Below are 20,455 nucleotides of genomic sequence, written 5' to 3'. Positions count from 1 at the left end.
GACACCTCCAGCCAGTGCCCAGTGATACCGCCTCACCCACTTGCTCTTCCCCGGTCAGAAGTCCCACGGTGGTTCCCCAAGGTGAGTCAGCTCTGCCCTTGGGACCTCCGAACTGTGTCCCCCCCCAGAGAGCATCACCCCCCCCCCTCAGAATGGGACAGTGTCAGGAGACAGGCTTTTAAAGAGGTGGCTGACTCAATGCAGGTCCTGTGTGTGGGCCTGAAACCAATGGATGTGTGTGCTTGAGGGCTGCGATCAGCACATGGAGGCGGAGGGATGACTGGAGGAGCAGGCCAGGCAGAGAGGCCTTAGGAGGAACCAGCCCTGCAGACACCCTGCCTGTGGATTCCAGCCTCCAGAGCGGAGAGAGAAAGATTTCTGCCGTTTAAGCCGCCCCACCTGCGGCAACTTGTTACAAAAGCCCTGGAAAATTAGTAGAGCCTTTGCATCTGTCTTTTGGGAGAGGTCTTCATTTATTTATTTTCTAGCCGCCCCTGTGGTATGCAGAAGTTCTGGGGGCGGGATGGTACATACCCACACCACGGTGGTGACATCACCAGACCCTTAGCCCGCCTCTCCACGAGGGAACTCTGTTATGGGAGAGTTGTATTAAAAACAATTATTATTATTTTTTTTACTAGTGGATCCAGTACATATGCAGAGTGCTCCATCCCATCTCCCACCCCACCCTGTGAAACGCCCCAGTTACCCCTGGCTCTCCATACAGCAGCCTTCCCACCGACCTTTCACTCACAAAACCCCTTCCTGCCCCCGAGCCTTGGCACTTTCTGCTCCCCTGTCACTGGAGTCCCCTGCGGATGGACTCTTCCCCATGTTGGGGTCCCCTCAATATCCCATCAACTTGCTTCGTGTTTTCCGTATTTATGTATTTGCTCCTCTGCCGATGGACTTGTCGTCTTCTGGAATGCAGACTCCATGAGAGCGGGGATTTTCCTGTCTCGATCACTGCTGTGCTCCCTGACTCCATCAGCAGCGGCCGCGTGAATGAACGAATGAACCAGTGGATGGATGAATGCAGGGGGCTGTCCCAGAGCACTGCCCGAGTCCTTGGCTGTCACAGGCAGGGTCTCTCTGAATTCCTCCTGGCTCGCTCTAGAGGGGATTTGGGGTATCTCTGAATTGGGGAAGACTCAGACCAGCCCCCAGCCCTGACTCCCTCCAGGGCTCGCTCACCTGGAAAGGACAGATGTGGGCCCAAGGCCGCTCCCTGCGGTTTAGTTCCAAAGAGGCTGTCACTGGGGAGGGGCAAAGGGGCTTGTGCCCCTTGTTCCAAGTTTCAGTGCCGGGTGATGGGCCCGCCTAGCCTGAAATGTGCCCCCTCCCTGCAGCCTGAGGTCAGCAGCAAAGGAACTTTCCAGGGGGTGGGTGAGTAGAGTCTTCTAGCCTAGTTGAGAAGCATACGCCAAAATTTATAAATTGAGGGTAAAGCAGTTTTAGTGCAAAAAGAAAACAATGGACTTTGTTTTTTAAAAGAAAAAAATTCTTTTGGAGTCTTGAAGAATCGCCTAGAAAGACACATGTTGGGGGCACAGTGGCCCGGACTGGTTGCACGTAGCCACTCCTGTTGTCTTTACCCCTTTTAACTGAAAACAAGCAGACACGATTTTCCCTAAGTGGTTCCAGCTGTGAGAGGTCAATTTCTACACTTTCGTTTCCAGATGTGCTATTATAGCTAATAAACCTTAAAGGTGACAGTGTAAACCTTGAAACACTGCATCGAATTTATGAAAAACAAAAAACAAAAACCAAAACACCCCAAAAACCCAACCCTAAGATCGTCTTTGCTATTTTCTGAAATGGACACACATCTTTCATCATTCTGAGGCCAGAAGCTCTTGTTCAGATTGCCTGGGGTCTGAAAAAGAGCTATGCTGGCCTGGCTCAGGATATTTCCTCTTTGGGGTGACATATAACATTAGCCTCCTTGCTCTGGAAGTGCTGGGATTTGTATTTTGCATTTCTCCAAATGCAAAGATAGTTTCTTGAGTGCAAGTGTACAATAAACTGCTGACAGCATGCAGTAAGGTTTTCACTATCATTTAAAACTATGAAAGTAGGAGTTCCCGTCGTGGCGCAGTGGTTAACAAATCCGACTAGGAACCATGAGGTTGTGGGTTCGGTTCCTGCCCTTGCTCAGTGGGTTAACGATCCGGCGTTGCCGTGAGCTGTGGTGTAGGTTGCAGACGCGGCTCGGATCCCGCGTTGCTGTGGCTCTGGCATAGGCCGGTGGCTACAGCTCCGATTCGACCCCTAGCCTGGGAACCTCCATATGCCGCGGGAGCGGCCCAAGAAATAGCAACAACAACAACAACAAAAGACAAAAAAAGCAAAAAACAAAAAAAAAACTATGAAAGTAAAAATATAGGTTTTCAGATTTTTTTCCCCCTAATTACTCAGATTTGATTCATAGCTTATATTCTTAGGGGGTTTTTTAATCTGTTTTAAAGTGTATTAATTGTCATTGGTGGGGAAATGTAAAGAAATTTCTTTATACTTAAAAGCCCTCTGTTTTCAGAAAGTATCCATACCCTGCTGTATAGTAGAGGGAACTATATCTCGTCACTTGTGAGAGAACATGATGGAGGATAATGTGAGAAAAAGAATGTATGCGTGTGTGTGTGTGTGTGTGTGTGTGTGTGTGTATATATATATATATATATATATATATATGAATGACTGGGTCACTTTGCTGTGCAGCAGGAATTGACAGAACAGTGTAAATCAACCATAATAAAAAACTGTAAAAAAGAAAATATTTATAAATGGATTGCAGAATTACCTCATTATCATAATTGGATGACCAGTTAGGGGCAGTCTTTTAAAAAATGATATACATTTTTACCGTTATTACTCCATAAAGGAAAATTGCCTGATATATTTACATCTCTTGCAATAAAGCTTTCACCCTTACATTGTCATATTTCTATACCCTGAAGACATTTAAAATGTGTTTTGGTGCCTGCAGCAGAGACTGCAGAAGCGAATTCACTTGTTTTTGTTTGTTTTCAGGCCATGGTTTTTAAGATATAAATCGTTTTAGGCACCATTATAAAAGAAAACGACCGTCTTCGAGGCTGCGGCAAGGATGTTAACATCTGAAAGAGAGTATGTTTTAGAACGGAGGAAGGACTCACTGTGGTTCTTGGTGATTTTTTTTTTTTGGTAGCGCCTTTGGCATGCAGAAGTTCCCAGGCCAGGGAGTGAACCCATGCCACAGTCGAGACCAGAGCCACTGCAGTGACAACGCCGGATCTTTAACCCCTGTGTCATAGGGGGACACTGGCACCCTGTATTTTTATTTGCTAAACCTGACAACCTTAAATGTTGGTAACAGCAACAATACTGATACCACTGCCACGAGTATTTGTTCAACGCCAAGTGCTAGGCCGCCAATGCTCTGGGAAACGTTTACGTTATGATTTAAGTTTTTTTTAACCGAGAGAGAGCTGCACATTGTAAATCAACTATACTTCAGAAGAAAAGTCAGAGACAAAAGAGAGAGAGACAGGAAGCCTCATGATGTAACCACATCATGACCTCCGCTTTTCAGAGGCAGAATCTGTTCCTTCATTTGTTCACTCATTCAACAACTGTCTGTTGACTTTCTAGCAGGCATCAGGCGTTGCAGTGAGCGAGCTCCGACCGCACAACACCCCAAATCACACAGCAGCATTCTAGACAAGGAGCGAAAAACTGGGCGAGAAAGAAAAGAGGCAGAAGACGGTCTCTTTTGTCCTAGGCTATCTTTTTTGGGTTTTAACATTTTTGTTGCGACTGAGAGACGACATTTTACTTCTACAGCAGCGCCTGCAAAACTTTTCACCTTAAAATCCACAGCTTCAAAAAAAAAATGAAAATAAAAGCAACAAATGAGATCTTTAAATGGAAACATTCGGTCAATTCAAATAGATACTCCTACTGTTAGGAGGAGAAAAGCCAGGGTGTTTCAGATTGGATTTTTCCCCCCTTGGAAAAAGGCGGCAAAACTAAAGACCACACAAAAGACCTGCTTTGTACAGGGCGACCAGAGGGAGGCCTCTCTGAAGAAATAATGGCAGGGGAAGAAAGCGAGAGAAACACTGGAGAAAAACGGTGTCCCGAGAAACAATTGACAAAATAGATGGCTAGCGCTTAAACAGCCCACGGTTTGCAAACGGATGGGTGTCCAGGACACGGCCCCCTCCTGCTGCGTCCATGGCAACCATTCTCTTCCCCGGTTACAAGGTGCCACACATGGAATTCGGCTTGGCTTGGGGGGCCGGGGGCGGGGCAGGGATCACAAGAAAGAGCCGGGGGCCGACCACAGACCACGGTCTGCACGGCCCAGCTCCCCAAATGCCGTGGGCCGGCTGTCCTCAGTGATGGACACGGGGCGCTCACGGTTCCAGACCTGCGAAGACCCAGGCCAGGTACCAGCATGGCCGGGTTCTGGGAAAACGGGATGTTCCTGTCCTCTTCCCGCGTGGTGGAGGGAGAGAGCAGCTCTGCAGGTCCCTCCTTGGAATGGCTCGAATCCCATCGTGAGGGCTGCACCCCCATGACCTCCTTGCCTCCAAGTACCATCCCCCTGGGAATTAGGGCTTCAACCGGGGATCTGAGGGGACCATGTTCACATGTGACTGTTGAATTTCACCAAGAGGGAACCTGACCCAAGAAGGCTCAATAAGCGCACATCTCCCTGATTCCAGCTTTCGGTCTACTGCCCAGGGGCCTATGTTGTCATCAGAGACAAAGACGGGCAGGGGCTCTGCGGGGGTGGGGGGAGCTTCCCACCGTATGACTTGGGGCTGTCACTCATTATTCCGATAAATGTTTCAGGAAGGCACACGGTGTGCCAGGTCGGAAGAGACTCCAAAGACTGGAAAATTCCGGTTTGCTGGGCTCCCCGGGCCCCTTCCTCAGCCCCTCCCCTCTCCACCGGCTGCAGTTTCCATGGCGATGGTCCGAGCCTCCGCTGTCGCTAAGGGCAGACCAGCAACCTGGGAGGGGGCTGGCCACGCGGGCTGACTAATCTCAGGGAGAGAGGGTGGTGGGCGTCGCGGGAGAGGGGTGGGGGGTTCCGCAGAGGCTCAAGGCCGCAATCACTCCGCCAGGGGTGCAGGCACACCTTTGGGGTGGGGGGTTGCGGAGGAACAAAAACTGGCAGGTGGAGTCTCCGCGGCGGCTTGGTCAGCAGAGCTGTGTCTCCCGCCGCCTCCAGTGATCGCGGCATCATCCGCCCTCGGAATTCATCAGGTGTTTCGATAAATATTGATCGCACTCTGCTGCGTGCCGAGCCCTTGTCTCCGGGCAGAGAATAAATGTCAGATGGACCGGCGCGGCCTCGGCTACCCTGTGCTTGGTCCCAGCGGGGAGAAATGTTTATTCATCCCCGAACTTGGTCCTTTATTGACCAGGGAGATTGAGCGCCTTCCAGGAGGCAGGTCGGGTGCTAGACCTTGTGAAAAGGGCAGGGAGGAAGCCGGGCCAAGCCTCTGCGTCTGTGGGCGCTGCCTTGGTGCGGAGGCGATGGATGGCGACCAGAAGTATTAATACAACACCAGAGGTGGACAAGATTTATGAAGGGAAGTGCGTTTTAGTGTTGAGGCTCAGAAGGGCCACTGAGAGGTGAGCGAGCGGCAAAGTAAAGCGGGATATGTCCGCACAGGGAACAGTAAATGCAGGGGTCCGGAGGCAGGAAGGCGCCGCATAGGTGCCAGGGACCCCGCGGCACCCCGTGAGGCAGGGACCCGCGTGAGGAGGCGAGGCCAGCTCCAAAGCCTCATGCCACACGGAGCCTTATCAACAGTCATTAATATTTATCCTAACAGGACCAACGAAGTTCCCATCAGCAGTCAGGCCCTGCGCATCAGGGGCCCGCGAAACAGACCGGCTCCCTGCCTTCGCCCTGCTCACTGTTGTTAGGATATGAATCAGGCCATCCAAAGATGAACGCCTTTCCAGAACACCCAACATGCATCCTCTCTGCTTGCGTGTCGGGGCTGGGCACCCGTGGATAAATAGGTGGTGGGGATGGAGCAGCAGAATGGGCATAGTCTCTGGCGCTGAAGGCGGCTCCACGGCCAGAAATGGGCAGTTATGATATCTAAAGCGAGCGGGCCCCTGTGATGTACCAGGTGCTGCTGTAAATTCTCCGCAAGAAATTCAACAGCCCTGCAGAGAGGGTAACTTTGGGGGACGCAGAGGCACAGAGAGGTGGAGCTGCCCGTCCAACATTATGCCACTAGAAGGGGAAACGCAGAGCAGAAGATGCCTGGCTTCTGGGGCCCCACACTCTCATCCTTGGAAGGAAGCTCCTTGTGACCATGGTACAGTCCAGAGCTAGAAACTCACGTGTGCAGGGTCTGCACACCACAGGTGTGTGCAGACGCCAGTGTCAGAAGACTCTGTCCTAAGACAATGGGGAGTGTCTGCTCCGAAGAAAGCGACTGTGTGTGTGTGTGGGGGGGGGGGGAGATGTGATACGTGGAAACTTGGGGTCTCGGGAGAGTTCTCCAAAGGAAGCCCACAACCACCTTGGGCCAAATTCCAGTTTGTCAGCTGTTGGACCGCGTGTTTGGCCTGGTGTTTTCATTATCCTACAAAGGAGGACCGATTCACATTCTGATTTTACAAGTCAGAAAAGTCGAGTACGGAAGGCTCCGAGAGGTGGAAACACCTGCCCAGAACTCACATTTTTTTTTTTTTTTTTTGTCTTTTTGCTATTTCTTTGGGCCGCTCCCGCGGCATATGGAGGTTCCCAGGCTAGGGGTCGAATCGGAGCTGTAGCCACTGGCCTACGCCAGAGCCACAGCAACGCAGTATCTGAGCCGCGTCTGCAACCTACACCACAGCTCACGGCAACGCCGGATCGTTAACCCACTGAGCAAGGGCAGGGACCGAACCCGCAACCTCATGGTTCCTAGTCGGATTCGTTAACCACTGCGCCACGACGGGAACTCCAGAACTCACATTTTTATATTCGTTTTCTTAAGTTATGGCAAATGCACATAGCATGGTGGTAAGCATTTTAAGCGTGCAGTTCGGTGGCAGCAAGTCTGTTCACGCTGTTGTGCAGCCGTCACCAGCCTCCAGCCACAGAGCTCTTCCACCGGCCCCAACAGAAACCGCGGCCCCTGAGACAATAGCGGCCCAGCCCCCGGCCCCCACCGTTCGACCTCCCGTCTGTGAATCCGAGGACCGCAGCCTCCTCATGGAAGTGGAATCGGGCAGTATCTGTCCTTTGGGGGCCGGGGCTGGCTCATTTCACGCGCGCGATGCCCTCAAGGCGCATCTCGGTGGCCGTGTGTGTCTCCCTCCTTCTTGAGCCGAATGCTATTCCACTGTGTGTATGGACCACCGTTTGTGTGTCCACCCAGCCACTGATGGACACTTGGGTTCCGACACGTTTGGCTACTGTGGTCCGTGCTGCTGTGAACGTGCTGCATAACCGACTCCTTGCACCCCGGCTTTCACTTCTTGGGGGTCCTTCTACCCAGAGGTGGACCTGCTGGGTCACATGGTCATTCCACCTTTAATTTTTTGAGGCACCTGCAGCCTGTTTCCCATAGCAGCTGCACCACCTCATGTACCCATCAGTGGTGCTCAAGAGAAGGATGCGTCTTTATTTTTTCACGAGTAAGGAATGTGAGGCCAGAGGATTCCGGGCTGGGATTCTAAACGTACCCTGGATCTGACCCAGGATTCCAGAATGTTCTGTTCTCTGAGAGTCTCTCTGCTGATTTTCAGCTCCCTCCACTTCCTCCGCTCAGCAGCAGTTTCCATGGCAATAGATGGAGTTTGCCTGGGTTGCTAAGGCAGCAAAGAGCCCGGGAGGAAGCGGGGCTGCTGTGACTCTTGTGCAGCTGGCCTGGGTGAGGGATGGGGGGGGCTTGGGGGGCTCGCAGCCTGCAGTGCACCCACCCAGTCACCGGTGCCCCTCATCTTGCTGCTTGTCCTTTGCCCCTCTGTGCAGGAAGGTGGCTCTGAGCCGCACAAGGTCTGGAAAGCCCCATGTTTTGACCTCAGCTGTGACCAGCGACGTAAACATTTAGGCTTCTCGCCGCCATGTTTCCAGCCACAGAGACTGGGCGTCTGCTCCGGGAAGTCGACGCACCAGGCCCCAGAATGCCAAGCGTGAGAAGGAAGCCTGACGTGATGCTGGGGGACAGGGTAGGCCACCCCAAAACATGGCCATGGGATTCAGATGGGCCACACCCAAGGACGTGACTCTGGTGTCCTGGTCACCTAGCGGCAGGCCCTTGACAGCCTCTCTCTGGACTCTGGTGTCCCCCTGCACACAGACCCTGCAAAGGGGAGCCAGCGTCACTAGTCCTCCCCTGGGAGTTTCATCAAGGGGAAAGGCCATTGCAAAGATGGGCCTCGAAGGAGACATCAGGCCAACTTCCTTGAAACCTGTCTGGTCTTCCAAGGGCCCATCCATCTTCCCTGAAAATCACTCATTTCCTCCAGCCCCACAACCCGTGCAAAGATGCTTTTTTCTTTTGGCCGCACGTGTGGCATGTGAAAGTTCCTGGGCCAGGGACTGAATCTGAGCGGCAGCTTCAACCCACACCACAGCTGTACAACACCACTGCTGCAGCAACCCACACCACAGCTGCAGCTTCACCCACTGTACCCGGCCGAGGACCAAACCAGTAGAGGCCAGCTGGACATGAACCCACTGCGCCACAGCAGGAACACCCCGAGATGGTTTTTAAGCCCCCGATTCTTGGCCACCTCAGGGGGGGTGCTCGTTTCCCCGGGGTGTCTCCCTTGTACACGTGAGGTATTCGTGTTAATAACTTGTTTTTCCCGTGTTGGTCTGTCTTTTAACACAGGGGGGTCTCAGCCAAGAACTCAGAGTGAAGAGGCAAGATTCTTCTCCCTCCCCTGTCATGTTCGTTCTCATGGAGGTTAGGGTCTGCTCCTGCCACGGCAGGTTTTTTTAATCATGTCTTTCCCCGAAAGAAGGGGATAGCCGTGCGGGGCCACCAGGGAGGCGCCAGGTGTCTGGAGCCGGAGGCAGGAGGGAGGGGGACATGCAGCCAGACCCTTCAGTGGACTCTCCACGGAGAAAGGCAAGTTCAGGGTTGGCGGGTTTGAATGACCCCTCAGGCTCTGGGCTACAGAGGGGGGTCCCCAGTGCCTGGTGCCCGGCCCTGGGGCGGCTTAGGCATGGGAATCAGGGCTTGGTGTGAGGGTCAGGCCAGAAGGTGGCTGGGGCTGTACACAGAAGGCGTCGGAAAGGTGCCTATAGGTGAGGCGTTATTATTTTAGGACTTCGACAGCCCATGGAGGGCAGTCTCCCCCCAACCCCCGAGGTCCGTGAGCACCCCGGTCCCCCAGCCCCGCCCTGCGATGTGAAGGCACCGTAAGATACAGAAAAAGAAGAACAGAATCGATGCAGGTGCAGGTGGGTGAGGGATGGCGGGGTCGGCGGGCGAACGGATGAATTCAAAAGCCTACCGGGTAGCTTGCCACCCCCACAGTAAGAAGGTTTTCCACGTACAAGTGGAAACGAGGGAGGTGACACCCCCCACCCATAGGTGATCCCCAAGACACGGTTACTCCTTCACTTACACACATGGAGTCCTACTGTGTGCCAGACTCTACTGAGTCACACAGAGCCTTTACCCACATCATGGAAAATTCCAGTTTCCGGGCCTCTCAGGACATCGCCTCAGCCCCCCTCCCCCAGGTCCAGCTGCAGTTTCCACGGCAACAGGCTCAGCCAATCATGTTCCAGGAGCGTAGGCTCGCTGCTCGGACTCCCAGCCAGGGTCCCCCGAGGACGGGAGAATTATCATAAACTCTCCAGGCTGCTGGCTGGACAGCAGTGGTTCAATTAAGTCTTTTATGCGCATTAAAATGGAAAAGAGTGCGGCAGGACTTGGGGCGGGGAGGTGGTGTGGCACAGCCACGCGGGCTCTGCGGACCTTTTTAAAGAACCGCTTACCTACGGCAAGCCCTGTCCTCATCACTCACTCATTGAGTCAATCAACAAACGCCACCTGAGTCCCCTTGTGTGCCAGGCACTGTCCTAGGCAAAGGGACTACAAAGGGAAGTAAAAATGGGTGCCAGATAGCATGGGGAGTCTACTCAATGTTCTGTAATAACCTGTATGGGAAAAAAGAATGGATATGTGTGTATGTAAAACGATTCACTTTGCTGCACACCTGAAACTCACACAACACTGTAAATCAACTACACGCCAATAAGATTAAAAAAAAAAAAAAAAAAAAAAAAAGATACCCAGCGGACTCCTCTGGGCCTTAGGCAATCAGAAGATTCTTTCACTCCATTACTCCCCCAAATTCACCTGCTCCTTCAGCAAGTATTGAGAGTATCCCTAGGGGCACAAACAGTGGAGAGAACAGGGCAAAGGCCATGCTCTCCTGTCGGGCGGGGGGCGGGCAGGGGAGAAGTCGGGTGGGAGATGGGGGCGGGAAGAGTGTGGTGGTGGGGTGGGGGCTGCCTCCAGTTGGGGGTGAGGGAGGGTCCCTCTGAGGTCAGGTCTGAGCAGGGCACCTCCAGGGGGTCTGGTGCTGTTTGTCCCAGGAGATGCAGGAGGGATTTTCTGAAGGTGGTCACAGCCCAGAATGCATTTGCCAAAACTCTAGAAATCTATACCAGGAGGAGCAAATTTCACTGTCCATTGTGTTATGTGAACACAGCTTAAAAAACATCTCTGAAGATGAAGGCTCTTTGGCTGGAAGGAGGTCGTTATTAGCTGCTTGAGTCTCTGCAGGTGGTGCTGGAAACCATACGGAAGCGCCAGTGCTGGTCACCTGTCCCCACCGTCCACTCACCCAGCACATGCAGGAGGAGCCCTACTGGGCACCAGTTCCCACAGCAGCAGTTCCCACAGGAGCAGGACGCGGTGGGCAAGGGCCACAGATTTTGCCCAAGAGGCACCTGGAGGCCATCCGAGTCCTGCGTCTTCATTCAAACACTGAGAAGGCGCTTCACAAGGCCTGGGCACGGTGTGGGCGTGAGTGACAGAGCAGGGGGTGCGAAAGACAGCCTCCCGCTCCAGGGGCTTCCCGACCCCCGAACCAAACGAGGGGCTGGTTGTGACGCCAGCTGCGAGGACAGCTCAGGGGACGCCTCTCAACAGGGAGGGAGCGGCTTCATTCTTCATTTCACTTTTCAAAATTGAGGTGGCGTTTGCTTAGAACATATACATTCATGTCTACCACATTCTCTTTCTAGTTTTTGCCTTTTTTGGGCTGCGGCCATGGCATATGGAGGTTCCCAGGCTACGGGTCCAATCGGAGCTACAGCCGTTGGCCGACACCAGAGCCACAGCCATGCAGGATCCAAGCCGCGTCTGCGACCCACCCCACAGCTCACGGCAACACCGGATCCTTAACCTACTGAGCGAGGCCAGGGATCCAACCCTCGTCCTCATGGATACTGGCTGGGTTTTTAACCCGCTGAGGCAAGACGGGACCTCCCCACTCCATTTCCGTATACCCTGCACCAGGCTCGCTGTCAAAAATTTAGCGTCTGTCCCTTGCCAGGTGGTGGGTGGGTCCCCGTCACCCATTTGACCTCCCCCTTCCCCTCAGGTAACCACCACTCTGGTCTCTGTATCTATGGGTTTTTGTTTTGTTTGTTTGTTCATTTTTTTAGATTCTGCACAGGACGGAAATCGCATGGTGTTGGTCCTTTTCTGGGGAGTGGGCTATCAAGTTGCTCCTGGGGTGGTGATGTTGGAACAGGAAGGAGGGAAAGGATGGAAGAAGGGGAGGAAGGGAGGGAGGAAGGAAGGAGAAAAGGAGGGAAAAAGGAACATGAGAGCGGAAGAGCATTCCAGGCAAGAGAACGGCTCCCACGAAGGCTCCGAGGCATGCGCGTGAGCTGGAGCTTGGCACCTGCCCCCGCCTCTCCTCGGACTGAATCCTGAGCCACTGCCGCTGCCGGCCCTTAGTGCCCCTGAACGGAGCTCGGCGGAGACCAGGAGCGAGGCTGTTGGAGCTGTGGGAGACTGGCAGAGGAGGTCTTCGGAGGGGAGAAGGTTTCGGGAGGTTTTATGGGCCCAATTCTCGCACCTCCTCGCATCTCCAAAAGCACTGAAATCCTTCCTGGCGCTTCTGCCTCTTGTGACCGGCAGTAAACTTCACGGGAGGAGCGGCACCTTCAGCAGAACGTGTGCCCGGATGCGCGACCCTCCCGTTTCAGTAAAATCACACGTATGCCCCCCCGACCCCGACTTCTTCCGAGTGTTTCCAGAGCTCTCTGCAGGGCTGCCTTCAGGGCCGTAGTCCTCATTTTCCCCCAAATAAAACTTAAAACTCTCACGTTGTGCATTTTTGTTACGTCGACAGAAGCTCGTGTGCGCAGCTTGGGAACTGCGAAGTGGCCGGGTAGAAACGGGTAGAAAATGGCAGGAAAGGGGTCCCGGTGACCAGGAGGCCACCCAGCCGTGGTCACAGGAGCTGATGTTTAACTGACCTGGGGTCTTGCTCCCTCGGGGTGAGAAGAAGTGGGGCTTGCACATTTCCCGAGGTTTCCGAGGGCTCCCCTTCGGGGTGGGCGCCAGGCAACCGGCTCCGCGAGCAGCCCAGCCGTGCTCCCTGGCCTGCCCTCCTCACCTCTGTGCCCTACTCCCCGCCCGGCACCGCCGCCTAAATAAACCACCTGCACCACGACGGCGTTGCCAGCTCTGCTTTGAGGAGACCCAAGCTGAGACAGGCGTCTCCAGTTACTTCGACCCACGGGACCTCCCAGCAGAAGGTGCCCGCTTTCATCCAGCCCCGCAGGCATGAAACCTGGGGCGGGGCACGCTGCCGCCTCCTCCCCCCACACCCTCCAAACACAGCCGCCAAGTCCTAAAGCTTCTTCCATCTTTCCCCCTTCTCTTCTGCCTTCCCGGTGGCCTCCCTCCCTCCCACCTCCAGGCTCTCAGAGGAAAACTGGGCCACTGAGCTCTTGGAAAAACAACCCGTCATGGCCTAGGGCCACAGGGTAAGGGACTCTGCCCTGTACCCCACGGGCAACGGTGGCCACCAAATCTCAGGGACACCGGCGGCTGGCGTGTGGACCACCCCCCTCCGAGCCGACAGCAAGGCTTCCTTTGCGATGGCACCGTCCCACCTGGAACAGAAGGCGGGCGATGCCTCCGGGCACAGGACTACGTGCAGGCACACGTGGCTGCAGTGTGACCCGGTGAAATTCTTCTTGCTGCTTCAGAGCTACATGTGGGATGCAGATCAGGTAGTTCGGTTCAACCGACATTAACTGAGCACTTACTGTGTGCCAGGCTCCATGACGGGTATCCACCACCACGGCCGCTGCCTTAAACAGTCGGAGGAACAGGAGTGGGAGCCCTGAAATTAGAGGAAGACTAGCTTAGGTGGGCTCTGGAGGTGCACCTGCCCAGGAGACTGTTACCATCAGGCGCCTTTAACATACTGGAAATGGGTGCTTCAAAGGCATTAGCTGTGTGAGTTGCTTTCAAGAAAACCAGTACATCCTGCTGGCTGATGGCAAAGCGTGTCGGGCTCCGGCTCCACTGGGCATTCAGCTCAAGAATGTGGACCGCAGCTGGGGGTGGAGGTTGGCTAGCGGTCCCTTTGATGAAGCCTGTGAGTGATTATCGGTGCAGTTGCAATGCTCTGTCAGTGACCCATTTGTTATGCAGCCAAAGATAACTGATACATCAGTTGACTGAATGGATGAACAATGCCTCTACGAGGAGGCATTCTGGGGTCCCCGTTAGGATCGCAGGGGTTAGATAAGCTAATCGAAACAATGCGCCCCAAACTGCAGGTGCCTTGAATTTCAGCGGCACAGAAACCTGATTTTCAGAAGCCCAGGTGCTAAGGAGGAGGGTGGCCGTGATGGCATGCCTTTTCCAAAGACTGTGACTCAGGCAAAATGAACCCCAGAGGCTCTGTCTTCTAGAAGAATCTCTTTCACAAGCAGTGGCATATGAGGAGAGGCAGGGGAGCCTCCCACAGGGTCCAGACCTGGGCTGAGTGCCATGCATGCGTGTAACCTCTGAGCAAGTCCTGCCCTCTGGGGAAGGAAGGGCAATGACTTCACTGGGGACAAAGACCCCTATTTTAATGCATTCCTTTACTGCAAAGCCAACACCCAGTGCCAGTTCCGAGGCTGGAAAATCCCAGCCTCCATGGCTCTCTCTGCTCCTTCACCTCGTGGCCCCCTCCCCTTCTCCAAGCGAGCTGCGGTTTCCATGGCAACAGCCCAAGCCCCGCTTCTGATGCAAAGAGAAAAAAAAAAAAAAAAAAAAGCCACCACCACCACCAACGCATAAAGGCTCTGGAGGGAACTACAGCCGCTGACGTCAAACAGATCCGGGTGGGGCGAGAAGATTCTTAACGTTGCAGACGTCTCGCCAGCAGTCCACGCACATTTCAAAGAAAAACATCTTATTGTGGCAAACACACTCAAGACTTACCGTTTTAAGCACTGGTTTTATTTTGATTAGAGTTGATTTACAACGTTCTGTCAATTTCTGCTGTACAGCAAAGTGCCCCAGTCACACACACACACACACACACACACACACACACACACCCCTTTCTTCTATCATCCTCCATCACAGTCCAGCCCCAGGGACTGGATATGGTCCCGCGAGGTCCGGCAGCACCTCACCATCTTCAAGGACACAGTTTTGTCCAACTGCGCGCCTTCACTCTGTGGTGTAACCGTCACCCCCATCCATCTTCAGGATTTTCTAGCTTCCCCAGGAGAAATTCTGTGCCATTCACGAGCCCCCTTCTGCCCTCCCCTCGGCCCCACAACCACCCTCCTGCGCGTGAATCGGATGGATCCAGGGGCGTCGTGTGCACGGAGCTGTGTGACATCTGCCCTCCCGTGGCTGGCAGGCTGCCCTCGGCCTAAGTCCTTAGTGTTTGCAGCCTCCGTCAGGACCCTCCCTTCGCGAGGCTCAAACACATTCCCCGCATTTTGCTTTTCCACTCCCCTGTGAGCAGCCACATGCTCACGCGTCCAGGCGGTGGCGAAAACCCAACACAGACACGAGGGCACACGTGTCCCTTGGAGACGCTGCTTTCCATTCTCGGGGCGTTTACCCGCGAGGCGCTCCTGCCCGGTCACACGGGAACTGTACTTCGCCTTTTGGAGGAATCTCCATGCCGTTTCCTACAGCAGCAGCGGCACCCTCTTTCCTTCCCGCCGGTAATCGGGCAACTTTCATGCCCTTCCCGCTGCTTCCTGAGTCTCGGCAGATGGGCAAAGGGCCGGCTCTGGAGCGTCTGCAGACGCCAGGTCATCACAAGCTTTTGGTGGAGAGGAGCTCCAGGTGCCAGCGTGTGAATACCACCTACCGCCAATACCTGGTCCTTCTCCACCCGCTCAAGCCTCGGTTTATACACGCGCCCCCCCCCACCACAGTGTTCGAGTCTCTACAACCTGCTGGGCGCTGGAAGCAAAAGGATGAGGAAACCAAAGACCCATTTCCACTTGAAAGGGCTCTAAACCCATCAGTTCCCTCGTTCCCCGAGGGGCCCCTCTGCACCTGGAACCAGGCCCAGGGCCCAAGGACGCGGCGGTGGGCAAACCACACCCTCTCGAGGGGTCGACAGCGGGTTGTGGACGGGACTTTGGGAACCCAGACGGCGACCCGAGGACAGCAGAGGCGGCACCTCCATAGTGATTCCAGACCCTTGGGGCTGGTGCCAAAAAGCAAGCTCCCTTCCCGGCCGCAGGGAGCTCCCCTTCACGACGGGGCGGGGTGGGCTACTTAGAGAAGCACTTCTGTCAGGATGCGGCTGCTTCCAAGAGATGAGAGAGACCACCCCATCTGGCTTAAACAGTGAAAGAAATGGCTCGGAAATACAGGCCGAAAACGGCAGCAGAAGAGCCGCAGGCTTCATGCAGTTCTGCGTTAATGGCCGTTACTTATTAGGGTTTGGAATATTGGTGTTCTCTAATTTTTATTTCATTTCATGGCCATACCTGCGGCATATGGAGGTTTCCAGGCTAGGGGTTGAATTGGAGTTGCAGCCGCCGGCCTATACCACAGCCACAGCAACGCCAGATCCTTAACCCACTGAGGGAGGCCAGGGATCAAACCCACATCCTCATAGACACTAAGTCGGGTTCGTAACTCACTAAACCACAACGGGAACTCCATGTTAATAAAAAAGTTTTTTTAAAAAGAAGTGGAACAAAAATCCGGTCTAAATAAATGTCTCGTTTTAAAAATAGGGTCATGCTTTAAAATCAGGTGTTCTAGGAGCTCCCAGGTGGCTCAGTGGGTTAAGCACCAGCATTGTCACTGCAGCAGCATGGGTTGCTGCTGTGGCGTGGGTTCAACCCCTGGCTCTGGAATTTCCATAGGATGTGGACAAGGCCAAAAAAATATGTGCTCTCAAAACACCAGCCACTGTGTGTTAGCTTCCCGGGCTGCGGTACAAATGACTGCAAACCCAGCGGTTTCCAACAGCAGACGTGTGCTCTTCCTTGGTCCCGCCCCAAGGGGCCGGCAGAGAAACCCTTCCTTCCTCCTTCCGCTTCTGCCGGTGGCCGGGGACCCTGGCCTTCCTTGGCTGTGGCAAACTCCGTCCCTGTCCTGGTCCCCACCTGCCGTCTTCCCTCTGTGGGTCAGCACCCACATCCCTCTCTTCGTCTTTTGGCTGCGTGTATAAGTTTGGGGCCAGGGATCGAACTGGCACCACAGCAGTGACAATGCTGGATCCTTAACCCACTGAGCCACACGGGAAACTCCTTGGACCTGTATTCGAATCACCTCAACTCTTAGGCAATGCTGCCTATTGTACGTAAGAATTGTAGTTCTTATTGCTGTGTCTGTGTACAACTTGGTACTTTGTAATGTGATGCTGTGTGTATGTGAGTGTGGATTCACTCATCTAGCCTTTCACAATCTAAAACTGCTGCACTGACAGACTTGGTGTCCAGAACATCTACTGAGGAGGAAAGCAACCCTTCGTTAGCAACGAAACCACCTCAGGTCCCACAACAAGGACCACGGACGGCACAGGGACCTACATTCAGTATCTGGTAATGACCTATCACGAAAAAAATCTGAGAAGGAACACACACACACACACACACACACACACACACACAGATGGATAGCTGAATCACTTTGCTGCACACCTGAAATCAACACAAAATTGTCAAGCAACTATACTTCAATTACAAAAAAGAGAGAGAGGAGTTCCCGTCATGGCACAGCGGAAAGGAATCCGACTAGGAACCTTGAGGTTGCAGGTTCGATCCCTGGCTTCACTCAGTGGGTTATGGATCCGGCATGCCGTGAGCTGTGGTGTAGGCTGGTGGCTACAGCTCCGATTAGACCTCTAGCCTGGGAACCTCCATATGCTGCAAGTGTGGCCCTAAAAAGACAAAAAAAAAAAAAAAAAAAAGAGAGAGAGAGAGAGACAGAGGGACAGAGAGAGGAAAATAAAACTGGAAAACCGTTCAGGTCCCACATTTGAAAAAACAATCGCTGGAGTTCCCGTCATGGCGCAGTGGTTAACGAATCTGACTAGGAACCATGAGGTTGTGGGTTTGGTCCCTGCCCTTGCTCAGTGGGTTAAGGATCTGGCGTTGCTGTGGCTGTGGCTGGTGTAGGTTGCAGACGCGGCTCGGATCCCGCGTTGCTGTGGCTCTGGCGTAGGCTGGCAGCTACAGCTCCGATTGGACCCCTAGCCTGGGGACCTCCATATGCTGCAGGAGCGGCCATAGAAAAGGCAAAAAGACAAAAACAAAAAACAAAAACAAAAACAAAAAAAATGCAGGAGTTTCCTGGTGGCTTAGCAGTTAAGGATCCAGTGTTGTCACTGCTGCGGCCTGGGTTTGAGCCCTGGCCTGGGAACTTCCACATTCCATGGGGTACGGCCAAAAAAAAAGAAAATTGAAAATTTAAAAATGCATAAAAGCATGGATGGAGCAGTGCACATTTCCTTCTGCCTCAGACTCTAATGGGGCATGGCGCAAAATACTGTCAGGTTTTATCTGTATTTAAAATTTTATTATTTTGTTCATCATAGTTTGTGTTTTATTGCATTAAGGTTGCTTTTTTCCCCAACGCTTCAAATATGTTTTTTTAAGTTTTCAAAATTTTCGCAACGATGTCAAATATGAACGTGCTATTCATCTGGAGGACTGTGTGGTTTGCCCAGGAGGTTCCGTGGCTGCTGTTTGCTCATCTCCTCTCTGTTCACCCAGTCCTCACATCAGCCTCGAGAGCCGTGGCGGGATGGACCCCATGGGGGGGGGGCTCTGCCATCAGAGCCCGCCAGGTGCCCGTGCCTCCTCCTCCGAGCCCCGGGGGGCCTCCTCCACCCTTACGGTGGGAAGGCGAGGTCCCCCACCTTTTAGATTCGTGATGGGAATTCAACAGCACTCAAACGACTCCATTTATAATGAAGAAACAACGCGGTACAGCACAGGGAACTCGATCCAGTCTCCTGGGATAGACGGCGATGGAAGAGAGGTCACCACGCTCTACAGCAGCAATTGGCGCAACACTGCAAACAACAGTGCTTCAGTTTTAAGGAAGAAAGAAGGCACTTGCAGTGCCTGGTGCATAATAACTGCAATAAGCACTGGTTACTGGCGAGGCGGGCGACTGTCCGGTGGGGTGATGGGTGCGGCAGTCACGGCCCCACCCACACTTGGGACTCCCGCCTCCAAGAGCACAAGGGTTCTTCACCTGCGGGGATGTGTTCCAAACACACCCACGTCCATCACCCTCCTCGGCTGCCTTGCAGATTGAGCCCCCTGTCCTGCCCACGGCCCTGGGCCCGGCCCGCGAGGGCACCGAGGAAAGGCGTGTCCTCCTTGTGTGGGGCTGTTTGATCTCTGTCTCCCTCTCCCAGGGGCCCCTGAGCTGCAAAAGGCAGTGGTCATATCGCCCATGCCCTGGAGAAGGCCTGGCTTACAGTCAGTGTTCACGATGCACAGCACAGCGGCACTGGTGGCACAGCGGTGGGCACAGCGGCTGGCTAACACCCGCGATGCCAGCAGGGTGGCTCATTTTAGCAGCGGAACTATAAATCCCAACGTTCTTTCTTTTTCTTTTCTTTGTTCTTAATTGTCTTTTTAGGGTCGCACCTGCGGCATATGGAGGTTCCCAGGCTAGGTGTTGAGTCGGAGCTGCAGCTGCCACAGCAACGCGGGATCCGAGCCATGTGTGCGACCTGCACCACAGCGCATGGCAATGACCCACTGAGTGAGGCCAGGGATGGAACCTGTGTCCTCATGGATACTAGTCGGGTTCGTTACCGCTGAACCATGACCGGAACTCCTAAATCCCAAAGTTCTTGCCATCGACAGGTCCTTCTCCAGCCAACCCCCAGCCCCCGCCCCTTTCTCTTCCTCAACACCTCATACTTTCAGCCTTGCCCTGCTTGAATGCAGCAACGTGCCTCGGTCCCAGGGCCTTTGCACATGCTGTGCACGCCCCCTGGAATGGTCTCTTCCTGTGACAGTTCGCTACCCTTGGTCACCTCTGTCCTCAGTCATCCCCACCCATCCGCAGAGTCTTTGGCATACAGCACGCAGTGACAGGTTGGTGGCGGGTCTGTGTCCTCTCTTAGATGGGAAGTCCCGGGAGGATGGGGGGGCAGGTTCATACACATCATTGCTTCCCAGGGCTTCTCAACGTCCCTGCTGCCGACATCAAGGGCCAGGTAATTCTTTGTTGTATGTGAGTGTACACAGGTGTGTGACTGTGTGCCAGTGTGAGAACGTGAGTGTGCAAGTGCATGTTTTGAATGTGAGAGTATGGCTGTGAGCAAGTGAGTGTGAATGTGAGTGTGTACATGGGTGAATGTGTGGGTGTGTGCATGGAAGCGTGCATGAGTGTGAGAGCGTATGAGGGGGTGTGAGGGCATGTGCGTGACAGTGAGTGTGAGTGACAGTGTCTCTCCTGGGCACAGTGAGTGTGAATGTGTGTGACAGTCTCTCCTGGGCACCAGAGCAGTGTGAGTGTGTGACAGTAACTGTGAGTGTGACAGTGGTTCTTCTGTGTACCACTGGAGTGTGAGTGTGTGTGACAGTGACTGTGAGTATGTGTGACGGTGTGTGAGTGTGACAGTGAGTGTGTGTGTGACAGTGGTTCTGGGCACTGAGGAGTGTGTGTGTGTGAGTGACTGTGAGTGTGTGTGTCTCTCCTGTGTACCATAGGAGTGTGAGTGTGTGTGACAGTGATTGTGTGTGAATGTGACTGTGTGTGTGTGTGACTGTGGCTCTCCTGGGCACCGTAGGAGGTGTATTTGGCAGCATCACGCGGCTCCATGCACGAGATGCTGAAAGCCCCTACCCTCCATAGTCAAAATATTTCCAACCGCCCCCATCTGAAAACCCCCACTCCGTCCCCAAATCCTGAAGTCCTGGAAGAGGGTCTGCCATGACCGTCGGGGTGAAATGAATAATTTGTGGACGGACGCACGGACGCACGGTGGATGATTAAAGGAAAGAACACGCTGC

At 53.8% G+C, this 20,455-nt stretch overlaps 1 protein-coding gene and 1 long non-coding RNA gene across 10 annotated transcripts in view; both read right to left on the bottom strand.

The window, feature by feature from the left end:
• LOC110261077 (uncharacterized) overlaps nt 1-20,455 on the bottom strand; it is a 181,306-nt gene that overhangs the window by 56,083 nt on the left and 104,768 nt on the right. For 5 of the 9 annotated variants that reach the window (XR_014806788.1, XR_014806790.1, XR_014806789.1 and 2 more), the window contains one exon: nt 13,259-13,335. The exons of the other annotated variants lie outside the window; for them this stretch is intronic. Coding sequence is in view for 1 of the 5 variants with exons in the window: in XM_084962291.1 (XP_084818417.1) it covers nt 13,259-13,335 (77 nt within the window). In the remaining 4 variants the exon portion in view is untranslated. The remainder of the gene's footprint in view (nt 1-13,258; nt 13,336-20,455) is intronic. 9 annotated transcript variants of the gene reach the window in all.
• On the bottom strand, nt 3,314-10,250 carry LOC146402500 (uncharacterized). The gene is made up of 2 exons (XR_014806796.1): nt 8,515-10,250; nt 3,314-6,738 (listed from the first exon to the last, which is right to left on the bottom strand). It is a non-coding gene; the product is annotated as an uncharacterized LOC146402500 (long non-coding RNA).

The sequence above is a fragment of the Sus scrofa genome, chromosome 6 (assembly GCF_054392235.1).
Source record: "Sus scrofa isolate SSC_HxYL_T2T_F1_AM1 chromosome 6, Sscrofa_HxYL_maternal_Yorkshire_Landrace_v2.0, whole genome shotgun sequence".
Lineage (NCBI taxonomy): Eukaryota > Metazoa > Chordata > Mammalia > Artiodactyla > Suidae > Sus > Sus scrofa.
The sequence above is the reverse complement of the archived record's forward strand: the minus strand, read 5'-3'. Positions and strand labels throughout refer to the sequence as shown.